The sequence below is a fragment of the Ruditapes philippinarum genome, unplaced genomic scaffold (assembly GCF_026571515.1).
Source record: "Ruditapes philippinarum isolate M1 unplaced genomic scaffold, ASM2657151v2 ctg32_1_1_1_1, whole genome shotgun sequence".
Taxonomy (NCBI): Eukaryota; Metazoa; Mollusca; class Bivalvia; order Venerida; family Veneridae; genus Ruditapes; species Ruditapes philippinarum.
Genome location: NW_026860502.1, coordinates 648,432 through 676,269, shown reverse-complemented (window position 1 = coordinate 676,269; position 27,838 = coordinate 648,432). Strand labels below are relative to the sequence as shown.

The following is a 27,838-nucleotide window of genomic DNA, read 5'->3' as shown; positions in this document are numbered from 1 at the left end:
AACTAAACCAGGAATGCATCATTTTATCAATGTATCTTTCTTTTTACAACAAGCTGCATTCTTAATGTTGTCTAACAGTTTTCTCATATCTTTATGAAGTAGTGATGAGTCTATAAAGACTATTGCAGAAAAGATCACTACCAATATCCCAACACCGACATATCCAATGCTTACAGCAGATACACGTTTGTCCTCGGCACTTGTCAGCTTCCGAATTCTTGAAGAAAGATTTGAAACATTTACTGTTAGATTGCGTCTTATTTCGTCTATCCTGTCCTTTGAAATGAAGAATGAATATCAATGAAAGAGAAATTTGCATTTCCTAATCAAGAAAGGACAATTGAAAATCTTCCGAACAGGCACAACTTAGGGCCTGATACAAAGTTTGATAATTTTGTTATTTTTTTACATGCATTTTATCAAATATTTAAATGTTTAATCTTGCGTTTGAAAATAGCAAATCATGACAGGATAAAAAAACTCTAAAATATCGAAATACTTTAATGAATAGCTCTTTAATGAATATTCTAGAACATATTTTACAATCAAGTCAAAGTATAAATACTTAAACCTTTAACTGTTCCTCTGTCAGTGTTATTCCAGAGGCAGTACAATGACAATAACACAACAACGGAGAATTGTTTTCGGTGCTGATGAGGCTTGTCGCAGTTGTCGATTCCGTGGTTGACGACATTGTGTTTGCCGCAGATGTGCTTGTGCTGGTTGTTGTTGTTGGTGTTGTTGTTGTTGTTGTTGTTGTTGAAGATGTAGGAGTACTAGACGTTGGTCCTAATGTTAAAGAATGTATAATTATGTACCATTTATACACAGTTTTTTCTGTAAATGCTCAAGTGCATATTTTCACTTCAATGCAATGTATAAATAAATATCTTTTATTTGTAGTTCATTTGTGTTTGAGAAATTGTATTTCAAATGAAGAAATTGGAACTATTTTCAATTAGTGTGATCACATTTCAATGTGTTTCACAAGTATTTATCACACGATAAAATTAATTATTTTATACAAGTTTATGATCAAAGTGGCTTATCGAATCAAGTTATATGATTTCTCCTTTTTTTGGCTTCGTGAAAATTGTCATACAACCTCTTGAAGAAGAAAAAGAAGAAAACATCAAAATCTAATATGAAACATAAAAACAACAAAACAAATAACTACTAACTACTGAACAGTAAAACAATTTACATTCATTGTCAATTTAAACATATTTGAGCCGCGCCATGACAAAACCAACATAATGGGTTTGCGACCAGCATGGATCCAGACCAGCCTGCGCATCCGCGCAGTCTGATTAGGATCCATGCTGTTCGCTTACAAACCCTATAACAAGTAGAGAAACTGATAGCGAACAGCATGGATGCTGATCAGACTGCGCGGATGCGCAGGCTGGTCTGGATCCATGCTGGTCGCAAACCCATTATGTTGGTTTTGTCATGACGCGGCTTATTTTATCCTCAACGCCCTCACAAAAGTAGTGTCATAAAGTAAATCACAAGTTTAGTTTATAACATTTTTCTCTTCAATAACAACAGCATAACAGCATCAGCAACAACATCAATAACAACAAAACAATAACAACCCCACCACCAACAACAACATTAGCAGCTGCAGTAGCAGCAGCAACAACAACAACAACAATCAACAGCAGCGACAACAAGAACACCCCACAACCCCCCCCCCAGAAAAAAAACAAAAAAAAAAATAACAACAGTAATAATAATAATTATGATGATGTTGATAATTATGATGATGTTGATGATGATGATGATGATAAAAGTAATTATTATTTATAATTATAACGACGATAACACTAATAAAACAATAAATCAATGGCAAAAAAAAGATAACAGAAACGCATCTTTTATAAAGTTTATTAAAAGATAAACGATAGACATTCGATTTTATGAAAAGATTTACACTTAATACACTTCATACCGATAGGCTGTATCGCTGCATTAAATGACTTTATTTCATCGAACCCACAATGTCCAACACACAATTATCAAAATATCGTTTATACCGTAAAACTAATGAAAGCCATTATGTTCTAATTTTAATATCTTTCATATATAAACTCCTTACAGAAACCCCTTAATGATTATGTTACTGTGAGAAATTTATTTGTTTTATTGCTTGATAAGATTCTACTGTGTACACCTTTAACAAATACTACTAAGTGTTATCTTGTGTGTAAAGCATTGATAGATGAGAAAAATGCGATTACAAATATTAACACAATCTTTTAACTTGTCCTTGTTTGTTAAGTTATTAAATCATATTTAAACGAACTAAAAGAATATTTTCTTAACAAATCAAAAAGAAAAAAAAAGAAAAAAAATGTGAAAATGACGTAAGTGCAAAACTTCCATTGATAAAATTTATGAAGAAAACTGTGCAACAATAAAATATTTTTATATATTTTGTTTTTATTTTGCCAAGATTATGCATTTAAAAATGATACACTATTTATTATTCACTTATTGAAGTATCGAACTGTATCAGAAGCATATATTTATAGTTGAGTTAAACGGAGACTCCTTCACAGAATATATTCCTTATTGCTTAATCTTATCTTCCAATAAATTGAAGAAAATGCTTCATGGTGTGAAATGTACCAAAGTATAACATAACAGTTTCATATTCTAAAATTGACCGAATTAACTTCTTACTTTTAAATAAGTTTACTTGCCTTATATATTCATGTTGATAAATTATTTTTCTATATAAATCAAAGAAGCACAGTCTTATATTTCATAAATTTAACTTTTATCAAATAAAATAAATAAAGTGATAAAATATAGCATAAGATATTTGATATACTTAAATGCCAAAATATTGAAGATATAGCTAAAATTGTATTAGTAACATGGTAGAAATAAGGAACTTTATATGCAAAGAGTCACACGAATTGTACACTTTTAAAGTGATATACATTTCTTCACTTTGATATTGTAAGGACCTACCCCCCTAGGGTAGTTACCAAATCCTTATTAATCAGGATACCGGCCACTGTATTAACTAGTAAGTGTATGGCAATACTTCTACCCCATATTACATACACTTACAAGTAGCTGTTGTTTTAAACATCAGACATAGCTTCAACACATCTTAGTCATCTGTGTAGTACATCATAAGAGGTAGGCTCAGATCATAATAGAGACATCATAGTTTCATCAAGGGATCCTTTGTAAGTATCTGGTCATCTTGTCAGGATATTTATATAACCAGGATTTATACAACCTATTACTTAGGATAGAGTGTACAAATATAGGTAAGTCCTACATTGGTAACACAGGAGACTGGTACAAGACATCAGTAACTCGATTAACATGTAAACGTCATTTAATAATGTGACATCATATATAACAAGTGCATCTCAATAAATAAGTATATGATACTAGGATCTATTCTGTGACGTAGATCTATCGATATAAACGAATAAGTATCGGCATTAACAATTCTTCGATGGAATATATACCGGCATTGACAATACTCGACAATAGAGGACCTAGGCTTATGCAATGGGATCTTCTTCGGTTATGAACATTTAGTTACAAATAAATGTAAAGTATGACAGGATGTTGGAAATTTCTAAGACCAATACATCTTTTAGAGTCTGCCATAACGTGATAATTCATATTAGGTTCAGCATCAAATGAATTTGTAATAGACTTCTGTAAGTAAACTGTTGTTGTTTACGATAGTACTGGATAGCTTTAACGACCAGCAAATTAAGGTAAGTTATTATTTATCTAATATATAGTAGATACCTTATAAGTAAGCAAGTAAATGGTTGCAGGATATATATATATAGATATAATCAGACGTAATACGACTTAAGGCTCAAAAAATTTAAGCTTTGTTGCTTTGGTACTTCTCAAGTTTTTTACGGTTGAGAAGAAGATGCCAAATGACGACAGTCACCCCTATTTATAAACTTTTGGGACGCTACAAAGAGTGCTCCAGCCAATGAAAATCCCGGCTCAAGACTAGGTCCAGTGATCAGTCTTTAACAATATTTAACAATATAGCAATAACAATAAAAGTTCTAACAGACATAAGTAGCACATATATGGCTTAATTGAAAAGCCACATAAACATATCTGAAATAACATTTAAAAATACATATTAACAAAAGCCGGTCCAAAATACTCGAGCGTAGTAATATATGCAGACGTTATTCTATTACGCAGATAAAATACAGTTCTCACTTAATAAAATATGATAAAGACAGAAAATCATCCGGCTCAAATCAGGCTTACAATTATTTTTACATAAATAAGAAATCCTGAAAGTTTAAATGTAAACAAATATACATTCATAAAAAGCCAGACCGAAATACAAATAAGTAGTTCCAAAGTTCTGTGTCCGCCATTTTTAAACATGGAAAATGACAGAAGAAAGCGCCGTCTGAATCTTCCAATAATGTCTGTAGATATTCACTTGTGATATATTATAGTAACTGTAAATGTTCCAAATTATTTAGATTATTCATCCGGAAATAAATTAGGGTCATCTGACCATTTTTGTGCGAGAGTTATCTATCCTAATGTGATACTCTTCTTAAAAGGAACTGTAACAATGCTGATATTCAAGTTTTACGTTGTGTTGTTTCGTGGATAAGTCCATTTGTTAAAAAGGTAGCACTATTTGATCATTGTTAATAATTTTAAAGTAAGAACAGTTTCATGATTTATGAATTATATATGCACATGTTGATTCTGTTGAAGTAATAACGTAAAATTGTCATGTCATTTGAAATGTCCAAAATTTTGTAAGGGAGGTATTCCAATTACACGCTCCCCACCGTTAAAGAATTAGATTACTTCCTGTATCTGTTACACATATATTTTAAATTTTAAAGTCCATGATATTGTCCCTAAATGTTGTGATTACTTTTATTAATTATATTACACTTTATTTCCAGGTCCGATGTGTTGAGGTTCAAGATCCTGATTGAATATGGTTTTTACTTGGAGGAAATCTGTAAGTCCTGTTGTGCTGCGAAGACATATTTTGGATCCAAGTTCTAGATGGAGTAGTTTGTCGGTACACAACAGGTTTTTCTGAGGCATTTACCGGACAATGGTGGAGTTTTGTGGGGAGACGAGGCCTAGCTGAAGAATTTCAAATCTCTGGTTCCTGGGAGGGCCAACTGGAAAGCATCCAAATGTATGTATGTCTAGGGCAAGGACCCCAGTGAATAGCCAGTGACAGTGGCAACTGTCGTCCAGAAGAGTTTATTGTTGGGACTTAACGTTCTCAGTCTTTGTGGCAAGTGGTGTAATGGACCTGGAAGTGGAATGTTAGGAATACTTTTGCCAGTCACGCCTTGTGGAGGTAAAGTGATCTCCGATCAAAAGTAAGTTGCTATATCTTCATTTTGAATATGGTTTATTCTCAGATTCAGGTTCGTTGAATAGTTGGAGGTGCTTTCAATTGTGACGTCGGAAGGATAGTTGTGAACTGTCAGTTGAGATACATTCCTGTTTTGATTTTTCTTCTGCTTGATGGTAGAAATAGTGTTGGCAGGAGTGGATGATTTTAAATGGATACACAGTTGAAGGCAAGACACGAAGTCAGGCAGAGATGATAATGATGATGATAATGTAGTGATGAGAGGACAGAGTCTTATTGGCAGTAGCAGATAACATATGTCCAGCATAGTATGGTTGTGATTAGAAAAGTTATGGACGTAGCTGACAGTTAGTTGAAGTTTAGTTATAGAGGAGACCGGAGAAAGAGGTGTTGGTGGCTCTGGTTTATTTCATTAAAAAATCAAGGTCTGGTTCATGTAATGGTGAAAGAAAGGAGGATTGACAATAGGGGAGAGCGAGAATGGGGTTTGATCTCGCTTGCTGGTGGCTATTGGCTTCAACGTGTTCATGATATCTTAACTTGACCAGTTACCATCCAGCAACTGCTTTTTTAATTCTGACATCTGAGATAACTTACAGTTCCCATGTTTTGTATGATGAATGGAGCTTTCCTTTGGATGGCGGCCTGGTTCTGAACACGTTTTCGAACTTTGTAACACTTACAGAGCAGTCGGTGTGCTCGCCTTTTCCCCACACAACACTTTGAAACTTAGAGCCATTTCTCGAACGATTCAGCGTCAAATTGTGGTCTCGTGGGATTCGACCTGTCCACGGTTCAATGATCCTACGTACGAAGCAGAGGGCCGTGCCTGTCCCACATGTTGGCACTTGATAGATTGAATGGAGGGCTTAACGTAGTCTTCTTTGTGTATGCTGGAACTTCAGCAGGTGTCCCATTACGCATGTCCGGTATGCCTTGGCCGTCATGCAAGCAAGAAGCTTACTTTCGGTGAAGTTGCCCATATTCTTTGGCTAGCGATTGTTTGCTGTTGTTGAGACGTAAGTCTTTGTTCATTCTGAACGGTGAAAGACACCAGGCACACATAACCTCCAGAAAATCTGTTGTGGTTTTATTCATGTAGTGAAGTACGGTAGTTTGATCCTTGGTCTCAAAAACCTTTGAACACAGGCCAGCATGTGTGAAACCATACTGAAAAATATAGGTATACAACATCTTGTTAAGTTTTAGGCATGACCATTTTATACATGAGATTCCCTTGCATAAGCCAGCCATTCTCTTGATTACATGTTCTCGATTTATTACGGAGGGATTGAAACGGTACAGAATTTGATACGTCTAGGGTATATTTTGCTTCGAACGCGTTTTATGATTTGACGGAAAAGTTACGATACGCTTACTGTTTAACGTTATGTATATTTCTGTTGCTATAACGAATGATGTTAAGGCTTGTATATATAGTCCAAGATTGATGGTTACCTCATCTACCCACCTATTACAACCGTTGAGGTAAGTTAACAGTCTAACCTGTGCACAAGGCTTAGAAAACCATGTATATACCACTTTATACATAAAGAACACAGAGCCCCCCTTGGGTCTTAATCATATTTCCCAATATATTGAACGGAAGGGCCGAATCCCAAACATCATCCTTCGTACTTCAAACCACTCCTTAGTGATGAACAATAGGTGAGTTTAAACTTTTATTGCAAATGTAATACAAGTTGAAAATAAAGAAACAAAGCTTGCAACGTATTCATTTATTCTTCGGTTAATAGTTCTTGAACACTTCGGTGTTTGAACTCAGTAGGAAGAGACGATCATATGCAACCAATTTTGACATCTTCGGAATGCTGGATCAGGTAAGTAAATCATTCAGCTGCTTCAAACAGTATGACCATACCCATTATTAATTACGTGATTGCACACCTTTTCATTGTTGTATCATGTTAACCACATGGTTTGATTTATTTTCAAGTTTCTGGTTTGCTTTTGAATCATAGTATTTCTTTCATATTTTTGCTTGTTTCTTCAGTTCTTCTCGGGCATTCTGTGGATCGCGAGATTATCTTGCAAGATCCCGCAATTTTTCACGTCTTTTCGTCCTTGTTCTGTTAGGTCTTCAATACGCTTGGACTAGGTTAGGTTTATTTGCGCCTAGAACCTTCATTGGGCGGAAATTTTGTGTGGATGTCTGTAGCCCTGTAAGCCATATTTACGGGTATGGTAACGTCCAAGTTTTCTATTTGATTGAGGTAGCTGAGCATCTTCGTCGATTTGTTCTTCTTTCAACGTTCCGTTGGATTGCGGCCTTACTTGTTGTTTTGTCTTGTGTATGCACGGCCACATTTCTTTTACAGTTACGGAACTCAGTTCTTCGTTGGTCTGTGTGTATCTGCAGGGTGTACAAATCTGCAAAATGAAATTATTGAACAAAAGCATCAGCGTATAGTAGAGGCTCTTGATACAGGAAGAGCTATAGCTTCAGTCCACTTTGTTGAACTCATCACATATAGTTAACATTTATTTTACCCTTTAAAGACATTGATAAAACGGGCCCAGATATATCCATCGATACCTTTTCCATAGGACCACCAATTAAACGGTTGACGAGGGGAGCTTTGTTAGATTTACGATTCGGTTTTACGAGCACTACATATGTCAAACCTATTCACAGTAATTTTTGAATATCAGTTTTCATTTCTGGCCAAAAGAAATCTTTGTTGTATCCTTTTCAGTGTAGGTTTCTGACCTAACATGAGCTGCTGTTGGGATGTCATGATTAAGTCTCACAACTTCGTCTCTGTACTTTTTAGGGAAATAGTCAGCTGAGTTGACCGCTTCTTGGCAGTTTCCATGTTACAGGTATAACATACAGAGTGAATGGACAGTCTGTCCCATTGTGCCCATAATATTTTTGAATGTGGTGATGCTTTCTGATATTTTCGCGCCATGTTGGTTTTGCTTGTTCCTTCTCGATAAGGTTATTAATTATTCTGATGTCTTCATCATTCTTTTGTTCTTCTTTTATTGTTTCTGAATCCCATCCTTCTAACAGTTCGGCCATATGTTTTATTTTTCTGTTTGTGATCTCGTTATCACTCTGACATTGTTATTGGATATTTACTCTGTAATTTGCAATCAAGATTGCATTGTTCAAGCTCTTCTATTCACCAATATCTTCAGGTTTATCTGCATACCTTCGGCACACTTTGCATGGTACTTCTTGATAGGGCATCAGACATTAGTGTGTTTCCTTCCTTTTCGATGAACAAACTGATAAGATCATAACGCCTAGCTCTTGAATCCATCTAGCCATCTGTCCGGTTGGTTTGGGTCTTTAATTCTTCATCCAACTTACAGCTGAGTTGTCTGTTCGCAGCAATACTTTCTGGCCATACAGATAAGTATGAAACTTTTTAAGTGCGACAATAACGGCCAATAATTCTTTTCTTGTCACGCAATATGTTCTTTCGTGAGAGTTTAGGCTTTACTCATGTACGCGATCACTCGCTCCGTACAGTCATAGTCTTGCGAAAGAATAGCACCTGAAGCAAAATCACTAGAGTCTGTGTCTAAAATAAATGGTTGACCTAATTTTGGATAGGCTAGAAACAGGAGAGGTTGTAAGTGCGGTTTTAAGAATGTTAAAAGCATTTTCAGCTTCATCTGACCATTGAAACTTCACAGCTTTTTCGCAAAGTCTGTGTAAAGGTCTGGCAATGGATGCGAATTCATGAACAAAACGTCTGTAATAGGAGAAGACCAGAACTTTGACCTGCTTCTTACTTTTAATGGTCGGACTTCCATCCTTGACACTTTACTTTCGTTCTGTTTCGACACCATTTCGGAACGACGATGACCAACAGGAATTAACACTCTTTTATGAAAAGTAGCATATAGTGGGACATTCGCTTCAAATTGCTTTTTCAGTCTTTGAAACATGTTTCAAGTCTTTTCCACTCTTTTCCCAAACAGTAAATGCCGGGTCAATGTTCGTTCTGTAGCTAGCATTTTACCATGAAGACCCTAGACAGTTCTCCATTAGGACGCTCAATGTGGACGGGGAATTTGCAACCCAGAACGGGCATACGGTGAATATATAAACCCAAGGAGTGGGAAACGCTGTTTTATGAATATCTTCAGGGTTCACTAAAAAAAAAAAAAGCAATCCACTTATTTTAATCATAGTAACCACTTGGACACTGAATGAGAGCCTATTCGTAGCGAGTGGATACTGCATCCTTCACAAAAAGGTATATCCTACATCATTGGGGGGTTCTGTATCACACATCTTGATTGAATCATACCTCTTTGTGACCAACGTATCGGGGAACGTAACGTGTACTATCGAGGCTCCACGTCCCGATACCTTTACTTAATTTTTATTATACTTCTGTTTTCTATATCTCTTTTGGCAGGGATTGCGTCTGTGTTGAGTTTGGTCGTCTGGACCAGTCATTATTTTGTCTAGTATGATTTTATACCTGTATTGATATTTAGCATATGTATGGTATTGTATTTAGTAATTTTAGATCGTTGTCGACTTGCTATCGTTAGATTCAGTTTACGCCTATCAAAAGTTGCTAGAAGTATAGTAGTATTTCAGTATTTCATCTTTCTGTGATGGCATCTATTGGTTTTGTTCTATTGCCATTATAGGTGTTTCTCACTTCTAGTATGATTCGCATACTCCACAGGATAATTCTTTGTGGTATTACTTATGTTCGAGCACGGTTATTTACCAATGAATATATGGTTCTGGTTCTTCAGTTGAGGCTCTAAACTCACCCCACCTTCGACAGTTACTGTAGACTTTCCGAGATATACTAGTGATTAGATGTGTTAATGATTGCGAGTTAAGGCTAATGAACCACTTTTTATTTCAAGTTTTTTGTACTAGTGAGCAGGTATCGTCACTTCACGGTATGTCTGCTATACATCTCGGGCTCAGTTGGCCACCAATCCAACAGATATAGGTGTTTTATCGTGCTATATGATAGTTTCGTATATCTATAATTTTGACGATTACAGGAGAAGTCGTTGACAAGATGCATCTGGATACACAAACAAATGATAGATACATCAAAGTTGCCTTTAACTGAGTTTGTAATTACCATGTCGAATTTCTATACCAATGACGTTTGCACATTGCATTGTTATTATCCGATTGCTAAAGTTGGCTGATTTCAGACTCTATTGAAAATAATTTCTTTGAAAGTGTGTAGAGATGACCATTATCTCTAACATGTGATTTGTTTACAAAATCTGTACAACAAGTATAAAGACCATGTTCCAACTACCAGGATTAAGTATGAAAAACTCTCTTTTCATTTTCTTTATAACCAATTTATAAATGTCATACTGGACAAACTACACGCTAGCGATTTGAGCCAATTAAAACTAGCGGTTTGTAGTTTTCGACTTTGACCCCGCTTTGGAACAGTCCTTCGCTATGTGGTCCATTCCGCTAATAAGAACACCCGTAAATTTTTCGGTCATATCTACCACTTCTTTTTTCTGTCATCGTTTTCAGCTAAGCTTTGCCTTTTCTCAATTTTTGTTTCCATTTTTTCAAAGTCTGTTTAAGATGTTGTGCATTTGACTCATTAGTTCACTTTCAACTAAAGTCTTGTTGTTTGCGGCTACATTTCTTGTTTCGCTGCTTGCTATATTGCGTACAGTTGATCGCTTTCTATCGTCTGGTCCCAATATTGATACGCATCTTTTCTACATCTCCACGGCTTCTTCTATTGTGCTACAAATTTCTATCCATACATCTATACTTTAAGTCTAGACTGATATTTTTATAAAGTTGGTGAAGTGCAAGTGATTCTTTGAGCTTCTGTTCCAAGATCAGGATACGCCCTTCGAGCTAGTAGTCTTAGATCATCACCATAGGATGCTACCGCTTCACCTATGTTACGTTTTCTAGTTTCAAATTTCGTTAAATACCTAGTCTGTTGCCTACTACTTCCAAATCTTTCGGACAATTTTTGCTCCAGTATTGCATAAACTCTTTGCTCCTTTGGACGCAAACCTAAATAAAATGTTCTTGCTGAACCTTTCAGACAAGAAGCTAAAGTAAGTGCCTTCTCTTCATTAGACCAACTACCCAGATCTGCACAATTAGAAAAATGAGAAAAATAACTTTCCCAGTCTTCGGTACCATCATAAATTGTTGGTTTTAATTACAGGAAGATTTGGTTTGTTTCTTTTATTACTTATATTGCTTTGATTATCATTTGTGTCAAGCTCATAATTTTCGGTTAGATTATTTCCTCGGTGTTGTAACGCTCTCTTCTACTATCGCGGTTTACTTTAATTCGTCTACGATGTACCCGTCTTTCGTCAATGTCGTCTTCATCGGAATCAGAATATTGTTCAATATTCTCAGGTTTACGGATATATCTTCGCCTTCCTCGTCTATTGTTCAGTGCCATGGTATTGGTTTTCGTCATCACCAATTTCCTCATTAAAATTGACTCTTCGTCCAGATCTCCTAGTACTGTTTCTGGTTTCATTCGGTTTGTCTTCAGGATTATCTCCCTGCCCAGAGCTGCTATTTACATTATTATCATTCCGCATAGGAGTATTACAACGTTGTTGACTGTCCTTCGGTTCTTCGTCATCTTCGTCAGTGTCAGATGCTGATGGTAAAGTATAATATGCTGTTTGTTCTGCCTCATTTCCACTGTCATCATTATGTGCTGCCTCTATTGTTTCATCACAGCTATTCATTGTATTAAATTGTATTTCAGGATCAGAATCTGCCATGTTTGATCTTAAAAAAATAAAGAATAACATATATACATTAGTTGAGTTGTCCATGACAAGGTCCTTTGCCAAAGACAAAAAAATAATACCACTACATACGCCTTCTATTGTCCAGTTACTGTCTCAGCAAGTGATGTCACAATCATCTGAATATCTAAAAGTTTAAGTAAACGATATAGTTAGTATAATACGTGTCTGGAACCCGCCACTCTATCATCCCAAGATTCTACCATCTGACTAAGCTATGTCTGCCAAGTGTGAATTCGTCTCTGGATACCCTGTAAGAAAAGGATATCCCACTTCTGACACCAAGTTGTAAGGACCTACCCCCCTAGGGTAGTTACCAAATCCTTATTAATCAGGATACCGGCCACTGTATTAACTAGTAAGTGTATGGCAATACTTCTACCCCATATTACATACACTTACAAGTAGCTGTTGTTTTAAACATCAGACATAGCTTCAACACATCTTAGTCATCTGTGTAGTACATCATAAGAGGTAGGCTCAGATCATAATAGAGACATCATAGTTTCATCAAGGGATCCTTTGTAAGTATCTGGTCATCTTGTCAGGATATTTATATAACCAGGATTTATACAACCTATTACTTAGGATAGAGTGTACAAATATAGGTAAGTCCTACATTGGTAACACAGGAGGACTGGTACAAGACATCAGTAACTCGATTAACATGTAAACGTCATTTAATAATGTGACATCATATATAACAAGTGCATCTCAATAAATAAGTATATGATACTAGGATCTATTCTGTGACGTAGATCTATCGATATAAACGAATAAGTATCGGCATTAACAATTCTTCGATGGAATATATACCGGCATTGACAATACTCGACAATAGAGGACCTAGGCTTATGCAATGGGATCTTCTTCGGTTATGAACATTTAGTTACAAATAAATGTAAAGTATGACAGGATGTTGGAAATTTCTAAGACCAATACATCTTTTAGGGTCTGCCATAAACGTGATAATTCATATTAGGTTCAGCATCAAATGAATTTGTAATAGACTTCTGTAAGTAAACTGTTGTTGTTTACGATAGTACTGGATAGCTTAACGACCAGCAAATTAAGGTAAGTTATTATTTATCTAATATATAGTAGATACCTTATAAGTAAGCAAGTAAATGGTTGCAGGATATATATATAGATATATCAGACGTAATACGACTTAAGGCTCAAAGAATTTAAGCTTTGTTGCTTTGGTACTTCTCAAGTTTTTACGGTTGAGAAGAAGATGCCAAATGACGACAGTCACCCCTATTTATAAACTTTTGGGACGCTACAAAGAGTGCTCCAGCCAATGAAAATCCCGGCTCAAGACTAGGTCCAGTGATCAGTCTTTAACAATATTTAACAATATAGCAATAACAATAAAAGTTCTAACAGACATAAGTAGCACATATATGGCTTAATTGAAAAGCCACATAAACATATCTGAAATAACATTTAAAAAATACATATTAACAAAAAGCCGGTCCAAAATACTCGAGCGTAGTAATATATGCAGACGTATTCTATTACGCAGATAAAATACAGTTCTCACTTAATAAAATATGATAAAGACAGAAAATCATCCGGCTCAAATCAGGCTTACAATTATTTTTACATAAATAAGAAATCCTGAAAGTTTAAATGTAAACAAATATACATTCATAAAAAGCCAGACCGAAATACAAATAAGTAGTTCCAAAGTTCTGTGTCCGCCATTTTTAAACATGGAAAATGACAGAAGAAAGCGCCGTCTGAATCTTCCAATAATGTCTGTAGATATTCACTTTGTGATATATTATAGTAACTGTAAATGTTCCAAATTATTAGATATTCATCAGGAAATAAATTAGGGTCATCTGACCATTTTGTGGCGAGAGTTATCTATCCTAATGTGATACTCTTCTTAAAAGAGAACTGTCAACAATGCTGATATTCAAGTTTTTACGTTGTGTTTCGTGGAATAAAGTCCATTTGTTAAAAAGGTAGCACTATTTGATCATTGTTAATACATTTTAAGTAAGAACAGTTCATGATTTATAGAATTATATATGCACATGTTGATTTCTGTTGAAAGTATAACGTAAATTGTCATGTCATTTGAAATGTCCAAAATTTGTAAGGGAGGTATTCCATTACAATATATTGACAAAATAATTAATAATTTAGAAGCCTGACAAGTTATTGATATAAATCAAATAAATCTTGAAAAAAAACCTTTTCACTCTGTAGTGTTAATTTCATGGCAATATTTGAGGAATTTATTTGTTTAAGATATTAATGTAACCAGGAAGTACTTAAACTTATGAAGCTTTGCACAAAAAACAATTTAATAGATTGTGAAATTACGTTTTAATACCATTTACGGATATAACAGCTTATTAATATAACATAAATACATCAGATAAAAATGAAGGTGACAATTCTTTTATGGACATTGTTACTGGGAGAAAGTACAGGTACGATTTTTATCTTATTCCAGCTTTTAAATTAAAATTGATTATTTCCTCAGTCTCTGCATATATAGAAAAAGAAAAGTAAGGCAATTGAAAACAAAATGCTAAAATGAACGTTTACCGTATGACGCAAACAAGTTCGCGAAAATGTTTTGAAATGTTTATTTTTTTTTGTAGGAGAATTGCTGATTTCACTTAATTGGACGAAACTTTATGCAAATGATTCTGCTGATATTTTTGGAGATCATCACATGCTCATTTGTAGTCCTGCTTTTAATTCAAGTTCATTCAAATGGAGCAGGGACACAAGAGAATGTTTATCACAATGCATGAGTATGTCAACAATGTCATCAATATCATCCGACGACGACTTTAACAAGACCGATTCGACTCTCCGTGAGGGACCAACATCACCAGATGCAGACAATTGTCCGCCAATGAAATCATCAGGTGAATGTGACATTATTCAACATGCCACACTTATAGGTCTAGCTGCGGCTACAATATCTGGCTGGATTGTTTCTTTTCTAACTCTTGTATATTTCATATGTTGCAATAGGAGGAGCAGCTCGAAAACAGTGGATGCTGAAAATGGAACTCAATTAGCAAAAAAAGAAGACCAAACTCCTTATATTGATTCTTCGGGATCTTCTTTTCTTTCGGTTGGGGGAATAGAACCCGTATACGATCAGCTGAGCATTCACATATGAGATTAGTTGAGCATCGGTTGGAAGATCGAATATAAGCGAAAGTTTTCCATAGGCATGAACTACAATACAAGGATAGGGGGTTCATACATAAAAAAATGCGTTTTTTGTCATTTATTGGATGTTCTGCTTAAGTTTTGAATGGTTCCAATGATAAATCGGATTGAATATAACTATTATTATCAGTGACATGTGTTTTAAAACATCATTTTTAGAAATGTCTATGCAATATCTTTATTGTTTTTTACAGTTACATTAACGTGTTTCTTTTCAGTTTCAAAAATGACAGACAATTGTCTCAATTCTCATACCTTGAACACATTTACGCTTGCTTTATATACTGACTTTAGATTTTTGTGCGATTTTATGTATTTAGCTTTTTTTTATTACATATATGTTTATCCTTATAAATTATTATTACTGAAATGTTCCACCTAGATTGATAAGCTGTTTAAAGGGAAATAGTTTTTCCTTTCACATGTGAATAAAACAAACAATTGTAAAGACAATGTACAACTTACCAATACAAGCCTAAAATTCAAAGAGTTGCACTGCCTTCTTTCATTAAAGAACAATATACATTTGCCTTTTATCATTATATCGCATTGAGTATTGTCGCTATCATTTTCGTCACAAACAATTCTAAGGCATAAATAGTCGATTAAATGTCAATTGATATTATAAATATTATGAGTGTTGTCTAAATGTCCGTTACAAATACAGTACATTATATATAAATCATTATATTATCTATGTTCTTGTTTTATGTTACATAACAACAAGTCACTTATCATATTTTTACTATAATTCCATTTGAATTATCTATACTTTAGATATGGATCTAAATTTCTAGGCGCGAGTAAATAAGTTGCAGTTGTTATGTATTAGTTAGAATGAATTACGTGTTTTCCAAATATCTAATGTCGTGTCTGTAAAATGTCATCTTGTCTTCTTCAGCTGACAGGTTAACTTGATCTCAGATAAATTTTGTTAAATAAAACAAGAAGCGAATGGCAAACGTACAAATGGAAACATCTGATAGAAAAATAGGAAATATTTGTTGACGAAATCAAAAGAACGTTTGGCGCAATGGACAATTATCCGGTTTTTGCTATTTGTTGACCAAATCAAAAGAACGTTTGGCGCAATGGACAATTATCCAGGAATAAACATACAATTCTACTTCAAGTTTAGTAATGAAATTAATGGCAATAATATAGATGCGTTTACATTAACCTCGAGATGCTTTTACATTTACCACGAGATGCGTTTACATTTACCACGAGATGCTTTTACATTTACCACGAGATGCGTTTACATTTACCACGAGATGCGTTTACATTAACCTCGCGATGCTTTTACATTTACCACGAGATGCTTTTACATTTACCACGAGATGCGTTTACATTTACCACGAGATGTGTTTACATTTACCACGAGATGCGTTTACATTTACCACGAGATGCTTTTACATTTACCACGAGATGCGTTTACATTTACCTCGAGATGCGTTTACATTTACCACGAGATGCTTTTACATTTACCACGAGATGCTTTTACATTTACCACGAGATGCGTTTACATTTACCTCGAGATGCGTTTACATTTACCACGAGATGCGTTTACATTAACCTCGAGATGCTTTTACATTTACCACGAGATGCTTTTACATTTACCACGAGATGCTTTTACATTTACCACGAGATGCGTTTACATTTACCACGAGATGCGTTTACATTTACCACGAGATGCGTTTACATTTACCACGAGATGCGTTTACATTAACCTCGAGATGCTTTTACATTTACCACGAGATGCTTTTACATTTACCTCGAGATGCTTTTACATTTACCTCGAGATGCGTTTACATTTACCACGAGATGCGTTTACATTAACCTCGAGATGCTTTTACATTAACCTCGAGATGCTTTTACATTTACCACGAGATGCGTTTACATTTACCTCGAGATGCGTTTACATTTACCACGAGATGCGTTTACATTAACCTCGAGATGCTTTTACATTTACCACGAGATGCTTTTACATTTACCACGAGATGCGTTTACATTTACCACGAGATGCGTTTACATTTACCACGAGATGCGTTTACATTTACCACGAGATGCGTTTACATTTACCACGAGATGCGTTTACATTAACCTCGAGATGCTTTTACATTTACCACGAGATGCGTTTACATTAACCTCGAGATGCTTTTACATTTACCACGAGATGCTTTTACATTTACCACGAGATGCGTTTACATTTACCTCGAGATGCGTTTTACATTTACCACGAGATGCGTTTACATTAACCTCGAGATGCTTTTACATTTTACCACGAGATGCTTTTACATTTACCACGAGATGCGTTTACATTTACCACGAGATGCGTTTACATTTACCACGAGATGCGTTTACATTTACCACGAGATGCGTTTACATTTACCACGAGATGCGTTTACATTAACCTCGAGATGCTTTTACATTTACCACGAGATGCTTTTACATTTACCACGAGATGCTTTTACATTTACCACGAGATGCGTTTACATTTACCACGAGATGCGTTTACATTTACCACGAGATGCGTTTACATTAACCTCGAGATGCTTTTACATTTACCACGAGATGCTTTTACATTTACCACGAGATGCGTTTACATTTACCACGAGATGCGTTTACATTTACCACGAGATGCGTTTACATTTACCACGCAAAATATTTTAAACGTAGTTAGATCTCTCAATCTGTACAATGCTATAAATGATATAAGGAAAATTTCAAAATATGTACCAACTGACTTGCAAAACAGTGAGGACTAGGGTCCGACGGCGCTGATCTTATTCTGCACTAACAGCATGGGTAGTAGCAATTGCTGCAAGCAGACTAAAATTAATGTTATTTGCAGGAACGTAAAGCAAAAGCGAAGTGACGTCGGGCACAAAATAAGTTTTTCACAAATACATGTAGTCTGATGCTTAACAAAACTATTTATAAAATATAATTGAGTCAAACTTATTATATTTGATATACCACTGGCATGATTCAACAAATGACTTTCTAACGTAACCGCTTATGCTTTTACTCATTAAAATATTTTACAATTTGTAACAGTGAAAAGTGGTATTTAAAAAACCCCAACCTAATATTACTAGTCTGGTGCTTTAGATATATTTATGTTAATACTGATTAGACAAGATGCCCTTAAAATGAGTATATTGTCGAATTGTGCTCTAATATGATTTAGTGGTTCATAAGATAAGAGTGCAAATACTCGTATTTCAAATAACAAAATTTAGTGCCTACCTTTAATCTTTTATAAATGTAAACAATATTATTAGATACCATGTTTTCACTGTCAAGCTTTAGATTGAGACCACTTACGTCACCAATGCGTTTATTTGGTACATCATTTCACGTGCAAAATAAAATTGCAAACAGTTCTTGTGTAAAATTTAGAGAATGAAAAAAAACTCTTTAATTACTGGTCTATCTGAGATAGACTCAACTTCCATACTCTAAGAATTCAATACATATAAAACAATTATATCATAAAATCTAATGAATGGTTTAGCTGTCTAAATATATCTAAAAAAACAACCTGCGCTTACTTATGACAAAGCATATTCGCTTCTAGCTATGTGTCATCAACACGACTAAATCATCCACGATTAATTGATATATTGATTTTTTATTTCAAAGAATTCTCTGTAACATTTGCCTGATGAATTAAATATATATAAGCATATGTACAACACAATATCACGGCGTTGAGACGCCGTGAAATGATTGTACAGTGAAGTCCGGCTCATTGTCCTTTTCTTTCTTTGCCGCATTATAATTTTGTCTGTACCATTCAATTATATTCTAAAAGAAATCATAAAAAATATTTTCTAGACTTTATTTACTATATAAAGCTAGTATTCATCAAATTTAACCTTGCAACATGCAATTTTCACGTACTTGGAATTTAACATAGTCACGTATAATTCAGAATCAATCTCTTCGAAAGAATCGTCACCTGTTTGTGTCTCGAATAAATTAATGTAAAAATATAAAGTAAAATATAAGGACGTTAATACATACCTATTACAGATTTTCCTTTAATGACCAGTGCGGAAGCTTCAATATGTTGAGACGACACTAGAATGAATAACAAGTACTGACAAAATAAAAATATAGCAATGTAAAACATGTTATTTTAGTCTAAATAAAGCAAAAAATGAAATACGTAATGCATTTTCAAACGCTCAACATTTGATTCTACGGAATATAGATAAACGTGTCACATACAAGGTTGAAATAGTAATTATCCTATCCATCTCGACCCCTATCCACTCTCCCAAATACATCAATCCCCAAGATACTTAGTACTCTCTGTAGAGTAATATTCAACTATTAAGAACATTTTATTTTATTTGACTTCTGCATTATGCATTTGACCATAGATTCCATTCTATATGATAACTAAACCGACAGACCAAATGTATCCAAGTCCATGTTTAATTAATTTATATAAGCAATAGTTAATTAAACTTAAGAATCTTCTATTCCCCGCTCTAATGTATTTTTCAATTTAAGAAAGGTCACACAAAGTGAATTTTTCCTAACAAGGTAATCATTTTCAAAATATAAAAAACGAGACAACTTTTGTGTTTGTTTTACTCTGCTTTGGCAGGTTTCAGAACCAGATTACATATTAGGGATGGAATGGGAAATATTTGTTATTTTCAGTTACAAATAAAGTAGCAAACACTTCCCTGAAAGGAGTACATATCACTTTGTTTAATTTAACGAATCAAAGTTTAAAACAAAAAATCACCTTCGGGACCCCAAAGCTGTACACGAACGACTGATGGAACTACAGTGGCAAGTTGTATTACTAAACATCGAAGTGTCAGTATATCAACACTTTCAATTCTGCCATCACCTTTAAACATCTGAAGTATTAAAGTGATTAAAAAATTGTATGTTACTTTATAGCTAAAGAACTGTATTTTACTGGTAAAGAATTCATTTTTGTTGTATTTCGCTGGCACAGAAATGTATTTTGCTGGTAAAAGCATTATATTTTGCTGGTTAAGAATTGTAATTTGCCGGTAAAGAATTGTATTTTGCTGGTTAAGAATTGTATACTAGTATTACTGGAAAATTGCTAAAGAAAGCACACTTCCATATTTACTATATGCGAGCTTTATTGATATGTAAATGTTTACAAAACCACATTTTGTACAATTGATAATAATAACTTAACAATTGAGATACATTGATAGGAGTTTTGTAAAGTCCATTAGAATCATGGAAGAAAAAAATACATTTGAGCAGTCAAAATATTAAAGCTTTAGAATTACCACGGTTTAATTGAGAATGTTATAGCCTGCTTTTTGTATTTTCTGATCGCAAGATCAGTAAATACATAGCTAACATCCACGGTCTAACACAAAATTTCCTAACAGACCTAACAACGCAAAGTAGTTCTTACTCAAAACTGCTTAAAAACCAGCAATTTAAAAGACAGAATAATTTTTAATGTAGGCATTTAACAAATTACAGTGCATTGAAAGTTCAGATTATTCAATAGAAATATGAGGTTACAATCACAAATTTCGCGGATGAATAACATTCAATCAATGAAAATGCTATTTTTAGCTATGTCGATTACTGAATACTCCAGGGCGTAGTATACAAATAAATCTGACTGCCGAGTAGTGGAATATATACATGTCGAGAAGATTTTCGCTAAATTATTTTTATCAGTGTTACGAAATTGATAAGGATTACAAACACGAAATGGAAATTCTCAATTTAGAATTACAATGTATTTGTTTTTATTCAGGCTACATATTACGTATTACTTCACCGTGGTGCAGGGGTATCGCGCTCGTATCGCGCTCGTTTAGGGTGTGAGAGGCCTTAGGTTCAAATCCTAGTTGAGGCAACTTTTTTTTTTGAAGTGTCTTTTATAAGGAAGTAGCCACGATAGTGTGGCTGTCATAAAAAATGATTTTTGATGCAATTCTAGTCATGCAAAATTCCATATGTATCAATCTCAAACTGTTATAGAAAAAAATCTTAACGCAGTCGCTGCGTAAGATGAATTATAGTATATAGAATAAACTTATATAGGAAAATACATACAGATAGTCAGTATGTCAGAAAATACCACAGAGCTTGCAGCCCTTTGATTATTTTTATTGAGCTAAATCAAGTACGGCAGTGGTCAATTCATGCTACCGTAACACCGGAATAATTCAATATTGAATTAATCATTGAATATATCATCTGGTATAATACGAACAAGTAGAAACAACCGAAAATTAGTTCATTTGGCGTGGTTTTAGAAACAATATGTCACTAAATTAAATACAAGTAAATTGTTGAAAAGAAGAACATGTGTATAGATTGTTGTTGTAGTCAACACCTATTACAAACCTTTGTCGTTACAGCATCAAATGATAAATCTTTCATATTTCCACCTTGGTCCGAGCAGTTACTTGTTGAATACTGAACTGAATATTGATCTAGTGGGAAAGCTGTCACCGAAATATTGGATATAAAAGCGGGCGAAACCTGACTGGCAACAGATATTTCAGAAACATCGATCTGCATTAAAAACAACAACAAATAAAAATATGCAGCAAATGATATTTTACAATAAAGCCGAAATTTGTTAAGCAATTCTAGATGTGTATTTTAAAGGAATTGTATTTTTTAACAGGAATAAAATGTGTATTGCATTTGTTGATTATCTTATTTTGTTTCTGGTGCAGATGTTGGTATTGTTGTTATTGATTATGATGATGATGATAATTAATGATTAATGCCATCTGTTCGACCTCCCGCACTGCTTCTTTCATTAAGTCGCAGTTTTAATTTGAAGACAGCTTTTCAGCGTCCTATTAAATCCTCGAATATTTACAATGATAGTTACATGGTGTGCATAAAATATGCATGCGAGAAGAAAAAATGAATTATTGTTTAATTCAAGTCATAATTAGTATCAGTGAGTATGTTGGAAGTTTTCCCAAGCATTAGTGAATGTACTCGCCGTTCTGTATTGGCGTGAAGCGTCTTCAAGTTTATGATAGTCCTTGGTAAGACTGTAAAGCTACCTACTATCATGTTAGTTAGACAGCAATTAAAATCAAATGGTAAGGACATATCGGAAATATCGAAAGATCGGTATGGACAGTTTAACTTTATATAATCATCAATTCAATTTCACGAATTCACAATTACACCTTCATGAATTTAAAGTCATGACTTTACTTTTTCAATTTTATAATATTCACAATTTTAACTTCACGAATTCACAATTTGAACGAAGGACCAGAACATGAGAATATGAAAGAAAATAATTCTGAACCAACTGCTTTTTTGGCAGCTAAATATATTTGATACTAAACGATACAAGGAATATAATATTCAATAAACATTTTATGGTAAAATATCAATACGAAAAAAAGTGTTTGAAGTAAAACCAGAAAAAAATACGTGAATTGTATTTATTGTTTATATGTTACATGGTCTAAAAGAATTGTTGATATTGATTATAAGATCCTTGAAAGTATAAGAGTTGTTTGATACGTTATAATTCTTTGTAGTATTTTTGAATGGTGCAAGATTTAAAATGTCCCTATTGGGTTACATTAATTGATTGATATACATTGTACTTTGTTCTAGTCAAGTCTGAGATTTATTGATTGAGTAATCATTTTATTCAAGACAACATTTTATCATTGAAATATTGCATGATATCAATATTCCATTAAATCACGGTATGTCGGTACAATAGTGATTAAAACTTTGTACAATAAGTTTTGATTTTTAGTTAGGTTATGCACTTGTTTGAATACTTAGAAGACATGTTTACATGACAAACATTGGGAGATGAAAAGAGTATTATTGATTATGAAATGAATTATTCTCGTAACGCAAGGTTGCTACATACCTCCATTGTGGTTAAACCAGTAGTGTATGATTTGTAAAATAGAGAGGTTGTATTGATGTATCCTGGCAAATACCAGCCTGTATCAAGAAAAAAGAACTTAAAAGAATTTCGTCTAAGAAAATGTTAATCTATAATTTTATTATTATTATTGTTGTTGTTTTTGTTGTTGTCCTGTTTCTAAGTAGTCAATATGTTCATTGGATGGAAATATATCTTATGGAAAAAATACAAAACAATCTCAGAAACAATAATGAGAACACTGCTATTCATCTTAGACGTGCCTACGACGTGATCACCTTGGAGAAGTATCCGTTTTAAATAACTGAAACTGAACACAGAAGCTTTAACACTTTTTGCACAAAATGAAAGATAAATACCTTAGTAGTAGGATATCTTTTACATTTATCCTCTTTCACAATTTTAAATGTTTACCTTGTGCGTTCATATGACATTGTCAACAAATGTTAACAATTCAAATAAAATTATTATTTTCAAAATGAAGAAAGTATTACAAGAATATCTACTTCATCATAAAAATTGATATAAATCTACCTTGTACATGGTAAGCACTACCATAATTGTCAGTAAAACCACCACAGTTCTGTTGTGTTGATGTGCATAAAAGGTTACATTTACTGTTGTCATTATTTGGCGGATTAGCCGGATCCACGTCAGAGCAAAAACAGTTTAACTTCACCTTTTTTAATATAAAGTAAGGTAATATTTGCTACCAAATTTGCGTAAAAATTATCACTGTAAATTATAAGTTACACAAGTTGCTGACGGAATAAACTGGAGAATATAGCCTAAATGAGATATTATGACCCGAGGCGCTAGCAGAAGGTATAATTTATGTCAGGAGGGCTATATTTCCCCGTTTATTCCGTCAACAACTTGTATTAAGAATTTATAATAATGGAAATTCTTATTGACAAGTTCTATAAAAAAACAGCTTTCAAAGAACCGCGTTCAAAAGGGCACATTATCAACGACTAAGCTAACGCAGCACAATAAAAAGTAATTAAAGTATGAAGTGATCATTGCTGTGTAACTTTTTACTATTTTTTGAGGTAATGACATTTTATCCAAGAAATATACTATAAAGAACAGAACGCAATAAAATGTTATGTGTTATTAAATTGTGTGCGTGATTCGCTCCATCGCAACATTTACGTCATAGTATACAAAGTGTTTAAGCCAATCAAAATACGAGAAATGTATTTGCATTATTATAATGATCTAGATAAAATTTTGTTGTTGTTTTTTTTTCCATTATTGTATATGTATATAATTGTACCAATTTTATGAAGGAGATTTAACTTTTGTGTTTAAGAACTGTAGTAAGTTTTTTACATTTTAGTTTCTTATATTTATTCTAAAAATGTTTGTATGATTGTTTTAACTCTAAATTTAATTGTTTTATATATGTTTCCATGTAGAATGAGACTTTAATAAGGTTAACTTATCTCATACTTTCTTATCAAAATATCAATGAAACATATCATAATAGATATTCATAAAAATTATTCGTGTATAAGAATACACCTATCTACTCACAGTTATAATTGCAATACTTGCATTGCCAACACACGCAGCAATACAGTCAGTTGGGGTTATGGTGTCATTAGAAAACATCAGATGTACATTGATAAGTGTGTCTTTGTTCCAACATCCGAGATTTCCTGATAAATATATTGCATAAGTATTATCAAAACATTAGTTGAAGAAAAATGATTCTCTTACAAATTTGGTTAAAAGGCGATTTAGTTTATTAAGGCCCATCATTTAATGTCATAGAAAATAGCATATACCAGTAACTATGAATAACTAAGTTTATAAAATTGTGTGTACGGAGCTTAGGTTACAATGTATTCAGTATACTGAACAGACAAAAAATAACAAAAAACAAACGTTTAACATATATTAAGTCTATAAAAATGACCTAACTGCACTAAAACATAAATAATGAATACAATTTCTCGTTACCATCAATAAAGACTGGTAGACCGAAAGGAACGTCTGGTGAACGTGGAACAAACATCTGAGGTAGTGGGCCGAATGACAAGCCAGCATTGGACACAGCGAACCACGATGTATCTGTACTACCCGATGGACCAATACGGAACCTATAGTTCTGATCGCTGCAAAATAATATAGACGTTAATAATTTTTAATTTGAAAGTTGTTATCTAGAATTGCTTATTTATTGTAATTATATAAATGGAAAATTTCGTTTTTAAAGCGATAGGTCTCCAAAACAGTAAAGTCAGTTTCTAAAAAAAGTCGAATATTACGTAAAAACATAATAATCATATAAGAAATGTGCAACTATTCGCAATACAGATGAAACTGAATAGTTTAAGGAAAATCTGACAGAATTTATTATTTCTATCACATAAATTCTACAATTCACTAACGGGATAAGAGACATTTCTGAAAATTTTGACAAGTTATAGGCAAACTCTGTGACGTGCCTTTTATTTATAAGAATAATGTTTATGTTTAAATTAACATTAAGATACACCTGAGATAATGCTGTTTTTCTTTGATAATCAAATTATTTCTCAAATCATCTGCATAACTAATCAATTTCAGGCATTCATTTTTTAACCAAAAATAGATTTGATTTTTTTATGAAATAATATTTTGAAAAAAATGTATTGCCACCCTCTATGTTTTATATTGATCAAATAAAAAGGTTTCGCAGGTAATTGTTATCATATCTAACTTGAGTTGAACTTTAATCTGCAACAATTCAAAGTGGCATTATGCTTAACCAGGTGTAAATGGTGAGTGCACATTTCTTAAAATGTATTAATGATTCATAAAAATTCACCTCATATTGACAGCGAAAAAAATAGTATAATATCACTTAAATGAATAGGAAATAAAGGTATCTTTTACGGATCTAGAACTTCATATAATTAAAACCAATCGAGTATGTTATAATTAATAGTGCCTGAATGTTGTTTCCTGTGAGCCGGATAACAAAGATGTTGAATTTATTATATTTTCGCCAACAAGCCAAGAGGAAAACTGCCATGACTTTCCCGTTACATCAAACTCAGTTTCCCAGAGAATGTCTCCAAACTTGTTTGTTCCTTGAACATACATCTAGAATACATAGAGAATGAAGTAAATTGATAAAATAATTGTTTTGTGTGTGTGTGTTTGAGCGTGCGTTGGTGGGTGCGTGCGTGCGTGTGTGTTCGTGTGTGTGCGCGTGCGTGTGCGCGCGAGTGTGTGTGTGTGTTATTTTATTTCGCACGTCATTCGGAGTTTTAGCATGCCAAACCTTCAAACTTTTAAATATTCCTTAAAAATCATTTCTTCTTTGTATGCAATCAATTAATTTGATGGAAAATGTTACGTTACTTTGTCGCCAACCCTATGCCATAATGAGAGTGATGATTTGTGTGTATTTTCTTACATATAGCAAAATCATATTTATAACGAATTGATAAAAGTCTGCATTTTCAAGATGAACAAGTTTTGAATTTGGACACTCGTCGCCCAAAGTCAATATAAAATATACAATCATATATAAAGATTTATAGAATTTTACTTTTGGTTAAAGTTTTTTTAAGTAGGGGTTATTTCTAGGTTAATGAAGCGAGCATTTGAAATTCCGTTTATCTATAATTACAGAAAATGAACATGAATACGCATAAAACATAAACAATAGATAACGAACTCCCTATAATGACGTTTGTAGCATTTCGAGGCATGTTTTCTGTTGAAAGCTTCCTGATAAAGTCATGTTGCCAAAGAATGACATGCAATAACTAATTAAATACCATGACGATGGCAATAATTACCTAGTGCACTCTTCGGAAATGCTGATATGATATGACAATTATCAATCATACATTTCAAATCAGAATATATCTTCTACAAAAAAGAACAATAAAAAGAACGATAATGTTGCGCTTTGAAGCTTATTTCCGTTGGTTGGAAATTTCGTGATAAAGTCATATTGTAATAACATGACATGTAAAAGCATATTATGTAGTTTCACGATATCAATAATTACATATTTCTAGGACAAGTTTATTTTTTAAACAAGATATGACAACTTAAAGAAGAAAGAACAACCTATATTCTTTAAACAACAACCGTACATCATAAACTAGAAATGAGATTATAATATCAAAACTTAATGGCACATTTCATCAAAAACGTTTTAGCAATTATGAGCTCCATCATGCAAGACATACCAATAATATTCACGAGTTTAGTAAAACATTCAACTACTTTATTAGATATAATAATTCTTAGTGCAAACTTTTCTTTTCAAATTGAAAACCTTGAAATAAATTCGGTAAATACGAGTGTGTGTTGGCTTTTTATTTAATATAAAGAAACAATTGACTTACACTTCTGAAGGACTGATTGGCCCAGTAATCAATAAGAGCACTTCTAAAATTACCATCAAGTATTGCGAATGCAAGATCAACTTCGTGTTTATTTCCCGTCGGATCGTTTACTGCACCCACAGTAGTCCAAAGGTTTTCCATATCTAGCTCACTCTTTGACAGTAAAACCATCAGTGTTGAAAACACTGGGGACAT

At 33.5% G+C, this 27,838-nt stretch overlaps 2 protein-coding genes across 2 annotated transcripts; one reads left to right on the top strand and one right to left on the bottom strand.

Moving 5' to 3' along the window:
* Window positions 1-14: 14 nt before the first annotated feature.
* LOC132760371 (uncharacterized) lies at window positions 15-27,838 on the bottom strand. Its single transcript, XM_060752356.1, has 11 exons — window positions 27,644-27,838; window positions 26,293-26,381; window positions 25,254-25,408; window positions 24,825-24,949; window positions 23,820-23,964; window positions 23,268-23,344; window positions 21,749-21,919; window positions 20,139-20,256; window positions 19,403-19,459; window positions 572-789; window positions 15-276 (listed from the first exon to the last, which is right to left on the bottom strand). Exons 1-11 carry the CDS (start codon window positions 27,836-27,838, stop codon window positions 19-21), a joined length of 1,608 nt encoding a protein of 535 aa, XP_060608339.1. The 3' UTR covers window positions 15-18.
* Window positions 14,316-16,173, top strand: LOC132760339 (uncharacterized). Its single transcript, XM_060752305.1, has 2 exons — window positions 14,316-14,610; window positions 14,785-16,173. Exons 1-2 carry the CDS (start codon window positions 14,562-14,564, stop codon window positions 15,315-15,317), a joined length of 582 nt encoding a protein of 193 aa, XP_060608288.1. The 5' UTR covers window positions 14,316-14,561; the 3' UTR covers window positions 15,318-16,173.

Excerpts from the sequence above, each read along its gene's own strand:
- LOC132760339 (XM_060752305.1), top strand. The coding sequence starts at position 14,562 with ATGAAGGTGACAATTCTTTTATGGACATTGTTACTGGGAGAAAGTACA. Across the intron at positions 14,611-14,784 it reads GTTACTGGGAGAAAGTACAG|GAGAATTGCTGATTTCACTT; the intron begins GTACGATTTTTA and ends TTTTTTTTGTAG.
- LOC132760371 (XM_060752356.1), bottom strand. The coding sequence starts at position 27,838 with ATGTCCCCAGTGTTTTCAACACTGATGGTTTTACTGTCAAAGAGTGAG. Across the intron at positions 25,409-26,292 it reads TCATGGCAGTTTTCCTCTTG|CGATCAGAACTATAGGTTCC; the intron begins GCTTGTTGGCGA and ends ATTATTTTGCAG. Across the intron at positions 277-571 it reads TGACAGAGGAACAGTTAAAG|GACAGGATAGACGAAATAAG; the intron begins GTTTAAGTATTT and ends TTCATTTCAAAG.